The following is a 16,577-nucleotide window of genomic DNA, read 5'->3' as shown; positions in this document are numbered from 1 at the left end:
TTCAGGCCCCTCCTGATAAGGATGTGCAGTTGATGGAACGCGTTCAGAGAAGAACAATGAAGCTGGAGAAGGGACGGGAAGATGAGACTTATGGGCAGTGGCTTGGGGTGCTGGGACAGTCTGGAGAAGAGGAGGCTGATGAGACCTCATTGTTCCCTACAACTGCCTGACAGGAGGCTGCAGTGATGAGGGTGCTGATCTCTTCTCCACAGTGACAAGTGAGGAAATGGCCTCAAATTGCACGGCGGGAGGCCGTGCTTGGATGTCAGGAAGAATTTCTTCACAGAGAGGCTGGTTAGGCACTGGGACAGGTTGCCAGGGGAGGTGGTGGAGTCGCCATTCCCGGAACTATTTAAGAGGTGTGCACATGGTGCTTAGGGACGTGGGCTTGTGGTGCTTGGTGGACTTGGTGACCTTGAAGTTCTTGTCCAACATTGACTCTGTGACACTATGACACCGTGATTTGTGACTATGATGCTATGACACCACGAATCGTGACTCTGTGCCGCTAGGACAGCATGATTGTTGGCACTGACGCTATGACACCACGATTCTCCCCGCTCCACCAGCAGGAGGGCAGGGCAGGGCTACTCCCACCTGCTCCCCTCCCGCCAGCTCAGGACTACATTTCCCAGAGCACTCCGGGGCCTCCTCTTCCCGCGAGACGCGCCCGCGCCGGAAGCGGCGAGGCGCATCCCGGAAGCGGTGCCGCTGTGGAGCCGAGCGCCCGCCGAGACGCCCCGAGCCCAGCATGGCCGAGCCCGACCCCAAGAGCGTGCAGGACCTCACCGCCGTGGTGCGCCCGGGCCCCGGCCGGCACCCTGGGGGCGGCCGCGTTACCCCGAGGGGCTGCTGGGGCCTGCCCGGCCCGGCCCCGGGCCCTGAGGGGCAGCCCCTGTCGGAGCCAGGGGCAGCGAGGGGAGGGAGAGGCTGAAGGGTTCATAACAGGGAGGGGTTGGCCGCGGGATGGGCGTGGGGAGCTGGGGAAGGCTGCCGCGGGGTGGTCGTGGTGTGCCCTGTCTTGAAACTGGTGGCCGATTCTCGTGTGTGTGTGTCTACGTGTTTGTGTGATGCGATACCTAAATACGGGATTATTCTGCGAAGTTTGAGCTCAGCAGTGTTGAAAATCGGATCATTACGCGTTCTGGTAATGTAAGGGTAAATGCTATGACAGCCTCTTTAATGGAAAGAAAACAAGCTTCTTACTTGTTTTTTTTTTTTTTTTTTTTTTTTTTTTCCTTTTTATTAGGTGCAGACGTTGCTTCAGCAAATGCAGGACAAATTTCAAACCATGTCTGACCAAATAATTGGACGAAATATCCTTTTTACAAGTCCAATAGCTACTATACACTATCACCATTGAAATATTTTTTATGTATATTTCCTGTGGGATTTGTAAGATACATTTAAAGTGACCATAAGAGTTTGAGCAAAGCCATAATCAAAACCAACAACCTGACAACACTACTACGTTGTGGTCATATTCCTTAACGCCAGTGAACTTGATGACATGAGCTGTCGCATAGATGACCTGGAGAAAAATATAGCAGACCTCATGACGCAAGCCGGAGTTGAAGAACTGGAAGGCGAGAACAAGACCCCTGCTACTAACAAGAGTTAAAGTGAGAAAATCGCTTGCTAACCTTGAAACAAATCCTCAGATCACTTGAAATTACTGACTTCAAAAGACTAAAAAGAAATTTTCCTTTGATTTTGAGGTAGTCTGACGTTCCTGCAGAGCAGCACTGTACGTTACAATATGAGAATGTGCAGGAAGCTCCCTTCGGCAGGAACCTATTAATCTCTTCACCAAGGATGTTTTCTTCATGCATAGTTAGTTTTGAGGAACTGCCATAGCTGTATTCATCCTCTGTTGTTCACATGCTCTGATAGTCTTGCTAAGAGCTGAAATAATGACCATCTTTGCTGCTTGGAAAGGAGAAGAGATGGGAAGATCCTGCACAAAAACATTAGAGAAGTTTGCATCTATTTGGCAAGCAGTGATTATCTATCTAGTACAAAAATACTCAAAGAGATTTAAGTGGTCACCCCATGCAGCATTTACAACTGTTGCTAAGGGTATTTCAGAAGGAAGGGGCAATGCAGGAATGCCAAAGTATTCCAGCATAAACAAGGGGTGTGTGTTGGAGCCTAATTGCAATATGAGAGTGGAAAGATTCCATTTCAGTTTGTACAGAACTTGATTTTTGCAGTCCATGGAAAGGAGCTGGTAAATAAACGTACATACGATGTTAGATTAACATTATCTTTTTTTAAGGTGGCTAAATGAGACATGTCTCAGCCTCATGCCTGAAATTTCGAGGTCAGTTCTAGAATACTATGCAACCTGTGTAATAAGCACATATATATATATTTGAAATGGGTATGTTTTTTGCTTGTTACAGGATCTATTTTTTGTGTGCTTTGACAAAAATACAAATTATAATGGGCTTCATTGCCCCCAGTGCCAATTTTCTTAGCTTAAACCCCCTGAAATGAAAATTTCTGATCCGTATGTTTTTTAAATTCTTCTCAGTAATACTTTATTATTTTTCCCCAACAGGTTGCCAATAACTTAAGATGAATGCTGGAAGACTTTTTTTTTTTTCTACAGTCCCTTGGAATTACCGAACAGCTTTTTGCAACTACTGTGTGTAAAAGCATTTTTATATTGTTACAGAGCTTGCATTCCTAATGTATATTGTATAGGTAGGAATAGGTTAGTTTATATTTTGATTTGTGTACTGTAATTTCACTCTCTGAATTCTTGTTATGAGAATCAATTAGCTATTAAAACACAGATCTTATGGATCTCAACTACTGGGTGTATTTTTTTTGTTGTCACTTTTTTTAATACTTTTTCTAGACATTTCATTTTTGATAGCTAAACATTTAGTGACTTTGATTAAATGGAATCTTAACTTCTATGTAACTTCGTGGAGTGAAGCACAAGTTTGAAACTTGGCATTAATCTTAGCTCTGAGCACCAGTCTCGACTAGCAGATGACTATGTATTGTGTTTTCCTCATAAATGTAGTAAGGTGATTTTTGGAAATGTAAGACACTGAATATCAAAATCATATCTCATGTTCATCGTATTACCTTACATGTGTGTTCCTAGAACATAGGACAGAAATACAGGTTAAACATTACAGGCATCTGTACACAGTGAAGCTATGACTGCCGTTCAAATGTGGTGTATTTAAACAGACTATTACTATGAAAAATCTCACTATGGGATTCAAGGTTTTTTAATACTGTAAACCTCTACTTTGTAACTGACCGTGTGTCACTTGGTATCACCTTTGAACAGCAATTATGATTAAAATATTGATACTTGAGAGAATAGGGATGGGATTGTGGGAGTTTGTGCTCTTTCAGTTTAAATTGCTGGTTTGTTGTACAAAACAGTTTGCTAAACAAGGCAATGATGCTGAGTAAGAAAAAGAGAATCCAGTCAGAATTGTAAAGCCTTGCTACTCTTTGAATAACAGAGCTGGAACTCTTCAAAATACTTAGTTTAGAAGTGTTTGCTTTTATAATCATATCCACATTTATGGGCCTGAAGTTTAATGGATTACATTAAAGTATTTTGGTAATTATAAGCGTTTTTAGAAGAATCTGTAATATGTCACTGGTGTGAAGAAAAATGACCTATGTCGCATATTACTGACAATCATTACAATCCTACTCCAGCTTGAAATACAAATTCAAGAAAGCACTGGTGGCAGTCAGCAGTTACATGTGGACCCTGCTTAAGACTGCTCTTCGAGAGCCACCAAATTAGTACCCATGTGTTATGAAGGCAATATGACAGGTCATTTTTCAAAACAGAGGAAGTTGTAATAAAATCTGATAATAATAGGGCAATTTTGTGAACATAGAAAATGTATCAATATACCTTGTAATACCAGCCTTAGGCTATTTGTAATGTCATTTAAAAAAAAATCTAATAAATTATTGTGTGTTAACAAATAGTCAGGTCATATATATTAAAGCAAAATCTAGCATAAGTATATAATTTTATCTGAGATTGTATTTAGTTTTAAGTTATAGAAAAACTTTAGCATGACCTCTGTCTATAAAATACAGTCTAGAACATAAATGTATTCTGTACAGTAAAAGGCTAAGCACAATTCATGCCTTGTCACATCTGCATTGTGCTGGTTGGTTACAGCATAGACCAAAGCCATCTGCAGTTATCTCAGCAGAAACCAGGATACATGTGAAGAAAGCCGTTCCTTATATTAACTTAAACCAAGCTCTGTAATGCTGTGTTCTTTTTAGGATTGTCATTTGAGACTGGGGCTTGCATTTTTTTTTTTTTTTAATCCTATCTCTATGCTTGAGTCTACATAAGCACTTCTTTTAAGGTACCTTTTCTGCTGTCATCATGGTAACACACAGCTGTGTTTTATTATTGACATATTTACAATTTATTCTCATAAACATTTACTGATTATATACACCCTACTCTGATTTCCTTGCAGATGCAGGTATGGTGGACGATGTATTTTCACATTTGTAATTCAAATCTAGTGCAATTTCACATAGACTTGCTCAAGTTCAGAGACACAGCAGACCCATGCTATGACAGCAAAATTGTCTGCTTTGCCTTTGTAGGTGAATATGGGTATTGGGTCATTTCTGCCTCCTGCCTGCCTGCAACAGGGGAGAGGGTTTCTGCTTTGATACGTGCCAGCTAGGAGGCAGTGAAATGGATGGAAAACAATCTCTTGAAATTGTCATTTTCTTTATTCTTTATTCTTTATTCTTTCCCTTCCTTAGTGGGCTAAGGAGCAAGTAAGTGGACAGTGAATCTGTTTTTCAAAAATGAGCATGAGGTACAGAATTACACAGAGCTAGCAGAGACTGTGGATTCTGTATTTATGGGGAAAAATAAAAACAGAGCATGGAGAAGACAGAATCCCATAACCATGCTCCTGCCCAAGTTTCGCAGGCTCTCCATTGTCTCTGCTCTTACCACTTGTTACTTCTTCAGATTTTCATTATCACCACCCTCTTCAACCCCCACTTTTCTTCAGCATGGAATTTGGGGTTTGGTTTCAGCTGTTACAGTTGACACAGTTTCCACGTAACTACTGAGTATAGAAGCATTCTCACAAAAGATCCATATTAGGAACATCAAGTAGAATCAGTCTTTTTCTATGACAAAAATGGTGACTGACACCACACAAGTCTTCGGCCAAACTTCTCATAGCAGATCATTAATAGCAGTATCATTTTCTGTCTGTTTAAGACCCGAGAACTCTCAAGCAAACTGAAGATCATAGAAGCTGTTTCATATGCACAAAGTTGTGCATACTGTTCTAAGTGATTTACACTTGGCAACAGAAGTAGGTCTGAAACTTCTACCTCACCTGTCGTTACAACAGGAGCGATGCTCTCATTTACAGAGATTCAAAACATAAATCCCTGTTTTGAAACACTTAGACCCATTGTTAAGTGACACAGAATCATGGTGTCCTTAAGAGGATTTTTCATTTAATCTCTGTCTTGACAATGCACAGTAAATAAGACTGCACACAGGTAGCTCTTTAACTAATAAATACCATGGGGTGCATGCACTGAATGAAGCCGGTTATACAGAGACCCTAAACTACGATGCTCCTGTCTGCAAGAGGTAGTTTCAAAGCCCTCCGTTCCTATCCCTGAGTTGAACCCAGGGAGGTTTCCTCAGAAAAACTTTCCTGGTAAGTACCATTGCCCACACTACTGCCAGTTTGGGGATGGATCTCATGAGGAGTTAATACAATTTCATCTTGCAATTCTTGCAATCTCTTGTTCGCAAGGGAGACAAGGAATGGTTGCGCAAATTCACATTAACCCCCCCCTCTAGAATTGTTATCTCAGCATTCCCAATAAAGTTCTGTTGGTTCCTTTCCTCAGAAAGAACGATACATGGGACGTTGATTTGCCAAAGATTACTGGGGAAATTGGTAAGAAAGAGACCTCACCCTCCTGTCTTTCTGGGGAGTGCTGAGGCTGCTCACTGGTTCTTCCTCCAACCTTGAAAACTCAAGTAATGCTTTCCTTCATACTGTAAACACATTTGACACTGTAACCTCGAAAACCAAATAATTTTGATTCATTATGGTTTTGCTGTGAAATAGCTGTAAACAAGGCTAGATGCACTGTCCATCCTCTCTCTGAAATTGCACCTGTCAGCAGTTCTGGAGGTATTCACATGGAATTATTTATATGAAACTCTTTCCTCACTCTATTCTTTTTCTCGATATTATAACTCTCTAGCTGATAGTGCCTTCTAGTGGGCACACTACAGTCTCACGAATCGAAGGAATGCTACTCAGATTAATTATTTGGTTACCTTTAATATACAAGTTCAGATGTTAGGACTTTAATGAGCCACATGCTGTTTTGAAATGTGGTTATTACACAAGGTACTGAGGCTTTGTTTACAATTAAGAAATTAATGGGATATAAAAATCCCTTTCTGAGCTTTAAGTCTTAGCATGTTTTGAAAGACATGGTGCTTGCTGAATATTTTTTTTCTGACTCTGATGTAGAGTTAATGAAATTAGGTCATTATGAAAATAAAGCATGGGATTAAAAAACTTTGCATCATATAAGCTCTGGGATAAGTGATCAAATAGGTGTTGTCTCTTTGGAAAATGTACACCCATCAACAGAAAGTGTTTTTCATGTTATTTTGCTGGATACCTACATTTTTTATTTTTTAAGTGAAGCTCATCTAGTTAAATGCATATATAAAAATTCTTCAGTCTACAAAGCTGTACCATATGCAATCCTCACTCAAGAAATTAAATTCCATTTGAAATAGCAACTGGAGAATGGGAAGCGATGCAGGTAACTGTTATCCACAACAGACGTTGTGTAGTTTGGGAACATTGAAGCAACTGATAACAGAGGAACAAGACACACACTTTAAGACCCAAGGCTATCTGCTACTGTCTATGCATTTAAGACCCAACTTGAGAAGAGTGTTCGTGCTGAAGTGGGGCTGAGCTCTGACGCACAATACATCCCAGAGGCGATAGCCAGGCAGTGTCTGTTTGCTTCCCCAGGGGCTGCTCCATAGCAGAATAGGAATTTATTCAGTTCACCGGCTGCTATAGAACAGGAGAGTTTTCATATCATACAACAGGTGCCCAATTCAGTTAGACTGTAAGGCAATGAACTTCAGCCAAATCGTCTCTTCAAAACATAATAACCTTAAAAAGTATGCTTATATTAACCTTAATATATTAACCTTAAAAGTATATTTTTAAGTATACTCTTTGAGTTAGAAAGCAGTAAAATAAATAAATAAAGAATACTGCAGTAGATAAATATCTAAGGCCCAGAAATGCAAATGTCATTGATCCTTGCAAACAGATTGATTCTGCAAAGATTTGCTTCACTTGTGAAATACCAGGAAGACAATCTTCAAGGCTCATCACCAGATCTGGTAGGAGAAAGTATATTCCTGCCTCTACACAGCAGTAAGTTTTTTTTATGAAAATGACTGGTCACCAAAGATAAAACAACCTGAGTGCTTGCCTGCCTCAGTTCATGCGGAGAGACCCAAGTACAGGCCTCAGTCATGTTATTATCTTTTATAAACATGCCTCATTCCAGTAACTGAGGATTCTCAATGAATATAAATGTGATATAGGGGAAAAAATAAAAAGAAAACCTTTCACTTTATTCAGTGAAGCCAGCTCGCCTGCTGTTAATGCACACACAGGAAAACCATTATAAATAGACCACACCTTCTTAAAAAATTAATGGGACTGCAAATGTTAAAATTAATGACAAATGCAATCGACATTTATTAGAAGGGACATCACTGGGATCTCCAACGAGTCAGGCAAAAAATTTAATCAGGTTCTTATCAGAGGGTTACAAATAGATGTGTCATTTTAATAAATTTGACAAGTGTACCATGCAACTGAGAACTGGGTGCATCTTAAAAGACAATTATCCACGTCTCAGTGGTCTGGAAATTCTTTGCAAGTCCTTTTTCCAAATTTTCAGTGTTACTCTATTGTGTGAAGCGGCACAAAGTTGTGTTCTTCTTCATAAACAGCCCCAGTTCTCACCTTTTAAACTGAACATTTGAACAAAAGATGTATTCAGAACCAGCACAATCCTTAAGCAAGAGGTCTTCAATTCTTTCAGCACTGTAGGGTGGCAGTGGAGGAGATGATTGGGCTACTTTCACAAACTGGTTTTACAAGCACTTAATTTTATTTCTTTACAAATTCTTCACAGTGATATTTTTCTTTAAGGTCAGAACCATTTTAAAATAAAAATCAAGACAGCAATTTAGGAATTTACCACTGGGAACTGTGGAGGTGACTGAAGTTTTAATTACCTCACACAGATCAAGGACGTGCTCAAGGCCTTCCCCCACCACATCCTCATCAAAGACTTTGGGATTCAAGGTGACCGATGACCTCGATTATTAGTGCTACTCATCAACAAGAAATGTATTAAATTGAAACCCTTGAAGGAGAGGTCTGTTGCTTGCATGATAAAGCTCTTGTTTAAATTCCACTTTGAGCGCTTCTAAAACAACAGACAACAGTAAACAACATTTAGCAGAATGACACCATCTGCCATTTATTTTTTCCTATCATATTTCCAGTGTTTTAAGCAATGATTTGGTTAAAAATGCTGACAATTGGCACTGTAAATTATGACTTTCTGCTCTCTGAATAGTCAGGAGTAAAAACAAAGTGCAGAATTAGATCTCTGTTTTCATGCATTATCATGCTTGCAAGATGCATCTCCAAATTAATCCGCTCCTGCCTCACAGTCACGGGAGGGGATCTACATACTGCAGGAACAAATTCACTAAGGTTTGGCATTGGTTCTACATTTGGTTGGGCTACCCAGAACCACGGATAGGGTTCCACTTCATGGAGATAACAATGAGATGAATGGCTGAAGGAGAGGAGCAAGACGAACCAGCCACCTTTGCATCTTTATTTGAGCCCCATTATACCATAGTGCTGCTCCTTCTAAGGCTTAGAACAGCAGAAGTGTACTGCTCCTCCAAACACTGTGATATTTACAGGGGCTTTGTGTTCTTCCAGTGATACAAGACAAGAAGCAGAATGTAAATTTCTACTGCCTTTACGCCTGTGTAGCCTCCTTGTCCCAGAGTGTTTTATGAAACCCTGCTCCGCCCCCCCGCAAGCACTGAACAAAATTTGTTTCACACATCATGCAAAATTAAAAACAAATTTATTGAACCTGAGGCATATTTAAAGATCAGGAGGCTTTTCATGCTGTAAGCTATTTTAAAACATCCTTGAAACTACTCCATAGACTGAAGTTAAACAATTAAAATGCATAATCACATTTAAAAAGCAGCACCAAAAATGTAAGTCATTTTGTCACAGAGGCTGCTCCAGTATGGTTTGATTATTTAACGTTATGCTGTAAAACCAATTTATACCCAATACCCTTGATCTCTATTTCAATTTCAGGATGTTAATGTATGCACCATTGCTGTATTAGCTGATAGGGCAGAAAAAATACTTAGGGAAAAGTCACGATTAGAATTCAAAATCTCTCTCAGCCATGTTTAATGCCCAAACGCACTCACCTCGCTGGCTTCTGCTGTAGATTTTCTCCCCTGAACCCCATGTTCTTTTTTTTTTTTTTTTTTTCCTTACCTGCAAAGAATGATTAATCAACATTGGTAACAGGTGAATGAGGAGCTCTACAGGGAGGATATAGGTGCAGTCACACCTGCACTGAATGATAAAATCCTCAGCCATTGACCACATCTCATCAATACGAGCTTTTCCACAGCCCAGGGGCCTCTCTTGCAGGGCAGGAAGAGCAGGCAGCTACCATGCAACATGCTACAGAAATGTTAGGACCCAGATAGCTTGGTCTGAAGGTGCCAAAAGCTATTTTCTCATTTCCTTCACAGCATTATTCACACCTCTAGTTTCTGCAAACTTTCTTCTGTTTCTTGTGCTTTGTTTCACTGCGCACAACCCCGCAATGAGAAGATGTGAGGGGGTTTGGATCAAGCTGAAGCAAGCTGTGTGTTTTGGGGCCTCTAACACAGTCCTGAGCTCCATTCACCCACTACCAGAGGGAACAACATGCTGGATTAACGAGAACACAGAGCCACTGTCACAAAACACATTTTGTATTCTGAGCACTGGCAAAGATATCAGGGAAAATTGAGCAGACATTTAGAGGAATTTAGCCGGCAGGCAGCGTTAACACAGGGGCTACCATCCTCTGTATTACTAACGCTTTATTAATTGCATGCAAACAGCCTGAAAATTGATTCATTACCTTTTGTTGTTCAAGATACATTGCATATAAACACAGCCCACTATTGGAATACACATTCCCAAGCATTTCAAACTAAGGACTTGTCTAGAAGAATGATAACACGCTCTTGGCTCCCTGAGGAAGGCACAGAGGGGCAACAGCTCGCATCCTCCTTGAATTCCTCCAAGAAAGGACTATGGCAGGTGGTTTCTTGAACAGCACAGGGAGGCAGGGGCAGTGTAGAGCTGTCTCAAAAAACATCTGGTGGAGATGCAAGTCCTTTCCCCTTCAGATGAGAATGTGGCTATGACCCAGTGCTAGTTTCCCACAGTTGTCATTTCAGGGAACAGAGGGACTTGCACTGGAACAGGGATTTACAAGGATGCCTTGGAGCAGGAAGAAGTGTAGTGAAATGCTGTGAACAGCAAAGATTGCAGTAACAACTTCTTCCAAGTCTGCAAGAGGGCTGCCGTTCCAGCCCATTAAAATAAGCCTGATTCCCTTAAAAATAATTTGGAGGAGACAGCTTTGCCTGGAACTAAGTGAACAGTCATTTTCACTGCGTACTACAAATCCACTCTTAAGTATCTGCCTAGTTTTTCTGTAGTATATCTTCATTCTGAAGACAGAAAGCTTTCACTATGGTATCAGTCACTTTTTCTCACCGTTTTACAGCTTGTATCAGAAAAGGATGGAAATCTCTCCCTACAGCAACCTCTTAGAAAAGACAGAAACAAGTGGCTCATTCTTGATAGCAACACCCATGTATTTTCAGAGGCAGGTTTAAGCAGAGGGACTACAACACTTACTCTGCAAATGTTCTGCAGTTTTTCTTGTGTAAGATAGGAAGGGATGGTGAAAGTAGCAAGCTGTCCTTCAAGCGCCCTTGCCTAAACAAAATGAACAGCTTGAGTTCCTATCATTAGCAGGCAGAACACCTCTGCAGGAGGCACACGGCTTGAAACCCAGAGAATTCTGCATGATTACAGCTAAGCAACTCCTCAAAAATCAAACGAAGTTTTCCTGAGGGAATTTTTCTATGAAAAAACTGTTTACACTAAGGTTAGCATGTATTAACTAGGTCTGAGTAGAAAAAAAATGTTATTTGGAGATAAACAGGGAGTTTCAGCTCTCAGAGGGAGAAAGGGTTGAAAGGGTTGAGGGCACATGCCCTCGCTGCAAGGACACAGAAGATGTATGCTTCACCTCGGGGTACTGTGGGCACTATCTCCAGCTCCAAGGTGATGAGCAAACACATGCACTCATAACAGAGCATAAATACACAACTACTGGAAATGTGTTTCTTTGAAGCTGGGGAAGACTAAATGCCTGGCAATGCCAGGCTCGTTGAAAGCCACTTCTGCTAAACAGAAATTGGAACAGCTGACCACCATCACAAAACATCACAGTTTTCCTATCTCTGATTTCTACAATTCTGATTTCAGAATCATAGAAAAAACCACCACCACCAACAACAAAACAACAACAACAACAACAACAACAACAAAACACACACTAGAACAAACATTGAGAAGCTAGTTAATCTCTCAGCCTGCTCCAAAGCTTAATGATGCTATGAAGCCTGACAGATTTAGTCTAACCATTCTTACAGACACTCAGTCATTACTTCAGTGAGGTTTTGTGGTTCTGGAGCAACTCCCACTACACCCTGTGGACCTTTTTGGAGGAGGTCCTACATGTGATGCTTTATCACAGAATAAATATACACTACATAATTCTTCAGATTTATTACACATATCTCATTCTATATGTTTAACTAAGGAATTTGAATCCATGACTAAAGATCTTGTAATCTTCATTAGAATAACTATTGTTGTTTAAACATCAGCCTTGCTTGTTACAATGATTGTTAGTGAAATGCAAGTCTTACGGTTATATTACCTGGTTAGCTTTTTACCTTTTTCCCACGCATAGAGCTGAATCATCACCTAGGTGGCAGAAGTCTTACTACCAGATAGAGGAAATACTTTTGTAGGTTCAGTGACAGAAATATCTTTTTTTTTTTTTTTTTTTTTTTTCCCTGAGCAGACACCTTAGGCCTGGTGCTACATTTTGATCACAGGAGCTTATTACAGCTCAAGAGTTTTGCCTTAGTGTGAAATTATTATTGAGTCCAGGAAAGCTGGCTTGCACAGAAAATACATGTCTTATACTTCAACTATTTCTTTGATTTTATCAGTTTTTAGGTATAGTTGTTGGAACTAAACAGCTTCTGAAGACATCACATCAGTGAGCGCATGCACAAGCCAGACCCAACTTAGAATCCTGAATTTTGGTAAGGTTCAGAGGCACACTTCTTTGTCTCTATTGCCTTTAGTGAGACAGTTCAGCAACCTCCAAATGACAGCCAAAAGCCTGCAGTTGTCACACTGGAGTCAGAGCCTCATGATGACAGCAAGAACAATTCCTTTTACTTTTTTCTGTTCCAAAGAGCAGGAACAGATTTGCTGCCTGAAGGGAATGAGTGAAGAAACACTAAAGCAGTTACAACTGTCAAACCTAGGGCCCATGGGACAGCAAACCTTCCAGGTTACGTGAAAGGAGCAAATCTCATTCATTTTTCCTTTTAGCTAACAGGGGTATATAGCCTTTAAAAATGGCAAGAACAGTACCACTTAGTTCATTAGAATTTAGAAAATTAGAAAACCCTCAATGTTTGAGTTAAGAATCAATCTCAATATATTGTAGGATTCCTGGCCACTGAGTGGATCCTGTATTCCCTTCATCTCTCAGAGCAGCCATGTTCTGTAACTCTTTATAAATGTAACTTAGGAAGCTTTCAAATAAGTGGGATCTGCAATAATCATTCACAAACAGCGCAGAGTTCAAGAGCTATACAACTGCAAAAGATCCTAAAATCTGAAATATATATTATTTGGATAAAGATATTTTTCTATGAAATATGTCAAATAGTCTTCAAAATGACACAAAACCATACAGCACAGTGGTTGGAATAATGTGATTTCAGAATTGCTAGTGTGACTCTAACACACCACTGATGCTAAATTACTGTCCATTATTTATCGTTAGAGTGCTCAGCTCCAGGCAGAACATACGGGAGGACTGAACTGAAGGAGCAGAGAGGGCTGTCTTAAATGAATAGTCAGCAGAGAGCACTAGGATAAATCGATAAAGGTACGAGATCATTTCACATTTTTGTGGAAGTTACGAAAACACACTGCCAGCCTGATTCAGTAGATGGCACTCTACCCTCTGTAATGAAGCAATGCTTCAGCATAGCGTTAAGGGAAGAATCAGGTTCTGGATGAGAAGTACAGCTGAGATCCTTACTCCTTGTAGTCATTAGATGCTCAGATACCGTGGCACTAAGTGCCACTGATAGGCCTTAACAGATGGCAGGATCCAGGGTGCTTTTCAACTCCAGGCTTGATAGCCCAATGACCTGGTTGTAGATTGGGTATTGACATTCTGCCTCCCAAAATTGCTGTGAAGTTGAAATTGGGCATAATGGCATCATTCATTTCCTGTCCTGAACTCCTTGGTCATTTCGGTGCCAGTTCCCAATGCAGCAGTGAATTGTATTCCAGATGGTGCTGGAAGATTTCTATGTGTGTAAGTATAACACTTGGGTAATCCACTGGGGATAGAGAAATACTTCAGACAATAAACATACTTTGCTTAGGTTCAGGGGAGGAACTTTCCAAGTTATATAATTAAGCAAGAGGGGACATGGCCCTTCAGTTTTTCACAGCCAGTCTCCTTTTCTTCAGCTCTTTCTTTGCTAAGGGAAGTTATTTTCTGCCCTCAGCTAAAAAGTGACATACTGACACATTCCAATACCAGCACCTTTGGGACTGTGACCTCTTAATGAAGTGTGGGGTCGGACTACAGTCAAATTCCCCATAGCATTGAAACTGGACAGAATAGTATCCTTGACTTCCAGTCCTCCTCAGTCACTGCTGATTGCAGTATTTCTACCCAGCACATAGGCTGCATATCAACTACTGATAAAACCACATGGGCATACATATAGAGCATTATAAGGATACAATATATAATAGGGATAGGAAGGTATTGCAAAACTAAACACAAGCAATACAAGAATCTGAAGTTATTTTACTTATTGTAAGCCCTGTGTCTGAAAAACAGAAATGGGTCAGAATTTTAGCAAGAGATTGTGTTGGTGACCAAATAGGAAATGGCATTTCTGACCTACTTTCCCCTAAAAAAATAGATGTAGAAGGCTTGAACTTCTTTTCAAACAAAACAAGAATCTGTAGCATTTGTGCTTCTCTGCAAAAATCCTATTCTCTTTTATTACCCCAGCAAAAATCAGAAACAACTCACTTCAGTGAGGTAGAATCAGAATGAACATACACTAGGTGTGAAGAAATAAATCTTTTTGTTTCTGCAAGCTGGCACCGTGCACGAGATGGGATGGATGGCTGCATTATTGGTGTCCTCCTCCAGCTCAGGTGACAGTTCAGGATATTAAAAACCCATGTCTCTAGGGATGGTGAGGCAGGGAATCCAGAGATGAAAGCCACAGATCACATTGTTATCTCACTTATGGATGAAAACTCTCTCTTCTTATATTCACTTGAATTTCAAACCCCATCTTGACAAATGCAGGATAAGCACAATTTTGAACTACACTGAAAGTCAAATTTATGTTGTACTTCTATGCCTGCACTGTTCTGCTATCATAAGAGACTACATAGTCAAGAGAGGCGATGTTTCACCCATAATTCTGGTCCCACTTTCCCAAGCAAAAAGAGGAAAGAATGGAAGATTCAGCATTCTTCTGCTGATAATTTATCACTGTCAGGCTCCAGAAATAATAAATAAACCCCAAAACAAACAAAAACCCATAAGCCTCCATCTAGTTTTGAATAGTGATTTTCAAAACGAGCTCATTCTGCCATGATTCTTCTCATGACACTTTCCATGATTTTTCCACACCAGCAACTTTCTAATAGCAGCAGAGAAAGAAAGAGCAGCTCCATAAAATAGCATTAAACAAGGAGGCTCATTGGTAATTAAAGTGGGAATGGAGATAGAGGAATACTGGGTAAAGCCTGCTGGAATGCCTCTTTGGGATATTTCAAACAGTTTTTTGAAATAACATTTCTGTCTTCCTGGAGCTAATTATACATTTGCTGCACACTAAGCAGAAGGCTAAATTAATTGGAAGAACAAAGGTAATTTGTTGCGGGTTGGAAGGAGGCCATGGATGCTTGTTTCCCTTGTGGGAGAAGAGCTGATGACCTATCCTAGGTTTGTCATCGACAAAAAGAGGGATGCAGGATCAGAACGTCCATCCCACCCAGTCCATCATATGGCACTACTACCCTTCAGCCTCCTCTTCATCCCTAGCTGTGCCAGGCACTGTGACTACTGACTGGGTAGCAGCAGGTGGAAAGTCTCTCTGCCTCTCCTTCCAGCCCCCTTCCATTCTTTCACCATCTGGCAGTAGATTGCTTCGGTAAGAGCTTCCAAATTCAACGTGTCAATATTAATCATGAAAGTCACAACGGAGTATTTGGGAGGCCCATACTCACGTTCTGCCTGTCAAATAGATCATCTCCTTTGCGCTGGTTCTTCATAAACATCTGGAGACACCTTATTAAAATAGAACAGATCATCAGCAGCTGGAGCATTTCAAAGATGAATGGGCTTTATGCCAGTAAATATGGTGCTTGCCAAAACACAGGTGGCAACTATATCTCTACAAGACTGCTACCCTTCCTATTGTATATATTCATTCAGACAGGCTATACCACGTGGGACAGGTATTGAATACCTACCTCTTTTCCCCAAGTTGTCAACATTTGCAAATATGAATTATGCATTCTCAACCTTCCAGAACGTCTGCTTAAATACAAAGCAACTCAGTAGTTCCTTTTTTTTTTTTTTTTTTTTTCCCTCTGATAAAAAAGTATGATCAAAGAATCTGCTGAACATTTGCAGAAAATCAATTTCTCTGAGGTGCAAGAGAGACTATAATGCCAAGCTTGGAAGCCATTTAAAAATATACATTTCAGTTTGAGGTGGTCGTGCTTTTTTGGGAAAACATACACATGCAGTTGGTGTCTTTAAACACAGTTTCATTCCCCCGTGAGAAGGATTTAATTGGCTCCAATAAGAAACCACTGTTTTACATAGTACAATCTTTCACTTAATACCCAAGAATCCATGTCACGTATTTAAACTACAAGTAAAATACTTACTAATGAGCTAATGTTTTGCAAACACCCACAGAAATATTTGAACTTGACCACCTTCCTTTTAAACAGGACACGGTCTAG

The 16,577-nt window shown here is 40.4% G+C and overlaps 1 protein-coding gene across 1 annotated transcript; it reads left to right on the top strand.

Moving 5' to 3' along the window:
- The first annotated feature begins 689 nt into the window (after nt 1-689).
- On the top strand, nt 690-4,136 carry HSBP1 (heat shock factor binding protein 1). Its single transcript, XM_032195700.1, has 4 exons — nt 690-796; nt 1,250-1,316; nt 1,503-1,622; nt 2,564-4,136. The coding sequence occupies exons 1-3, from the start codon at nt 752-754 to the stop codon at nt 1,619-1,621; spliced, it is 231 nt and encodes a 76-aa protein (XP_032051591.1). The 5' UTR covers nt 690-751; the 3' UTR covers nt 1,622; nt 2,564-4,136.
- The last annotated feature ends 12,441 nt before the right edge of the window (nt 4,137-16,577 follow it).

Source organism: Aythya fuligula, chromosome 12 (genome assembly GCF_009819795.1).
Source record: "Aythya fuligula isolate bAytFul2 chromosome 12, bAytFul2.pri, whole genome shotgun sequence".
In the NCBI taxonomy this organism is placed as follows: domain Eukaryota; kingdom Metazoa; phylum Chordata; class Aves; order Anseriformes; family Anatidae; genus Aythya; species Aythya fuligula.
The sequence above is the reverse complement of the archived record's forward strand: the minus strand, read 5'-3'. Positions and strand labels throughout refer to the sequence as shown.

Excerpts from the sequence above, each read along its gene's own strand:
- HSBP1 (XM_032195700.1), top strand. The coding sequence starts at position 752 with ATGGCCGAGCCCGACCCCAAGAGCGTGCAGGACCTCACCGCCGTG. Across the intron at positions 797-1,249 it reads TGCAGGACCTCACCGCCGTG|GTGCAGACGTTGCTTCAGCA; the intron begins GTGCGCCCGGGC and ends CCTTTTTATTAG. Across the intron at positions 1,317-1,502 it reads TGACCAAATAATTGGACGAA|TTGATGACATGAGCTGTCGC; the intron begins ATATCCTTTTTA and ends ACGCCAGTGAAC.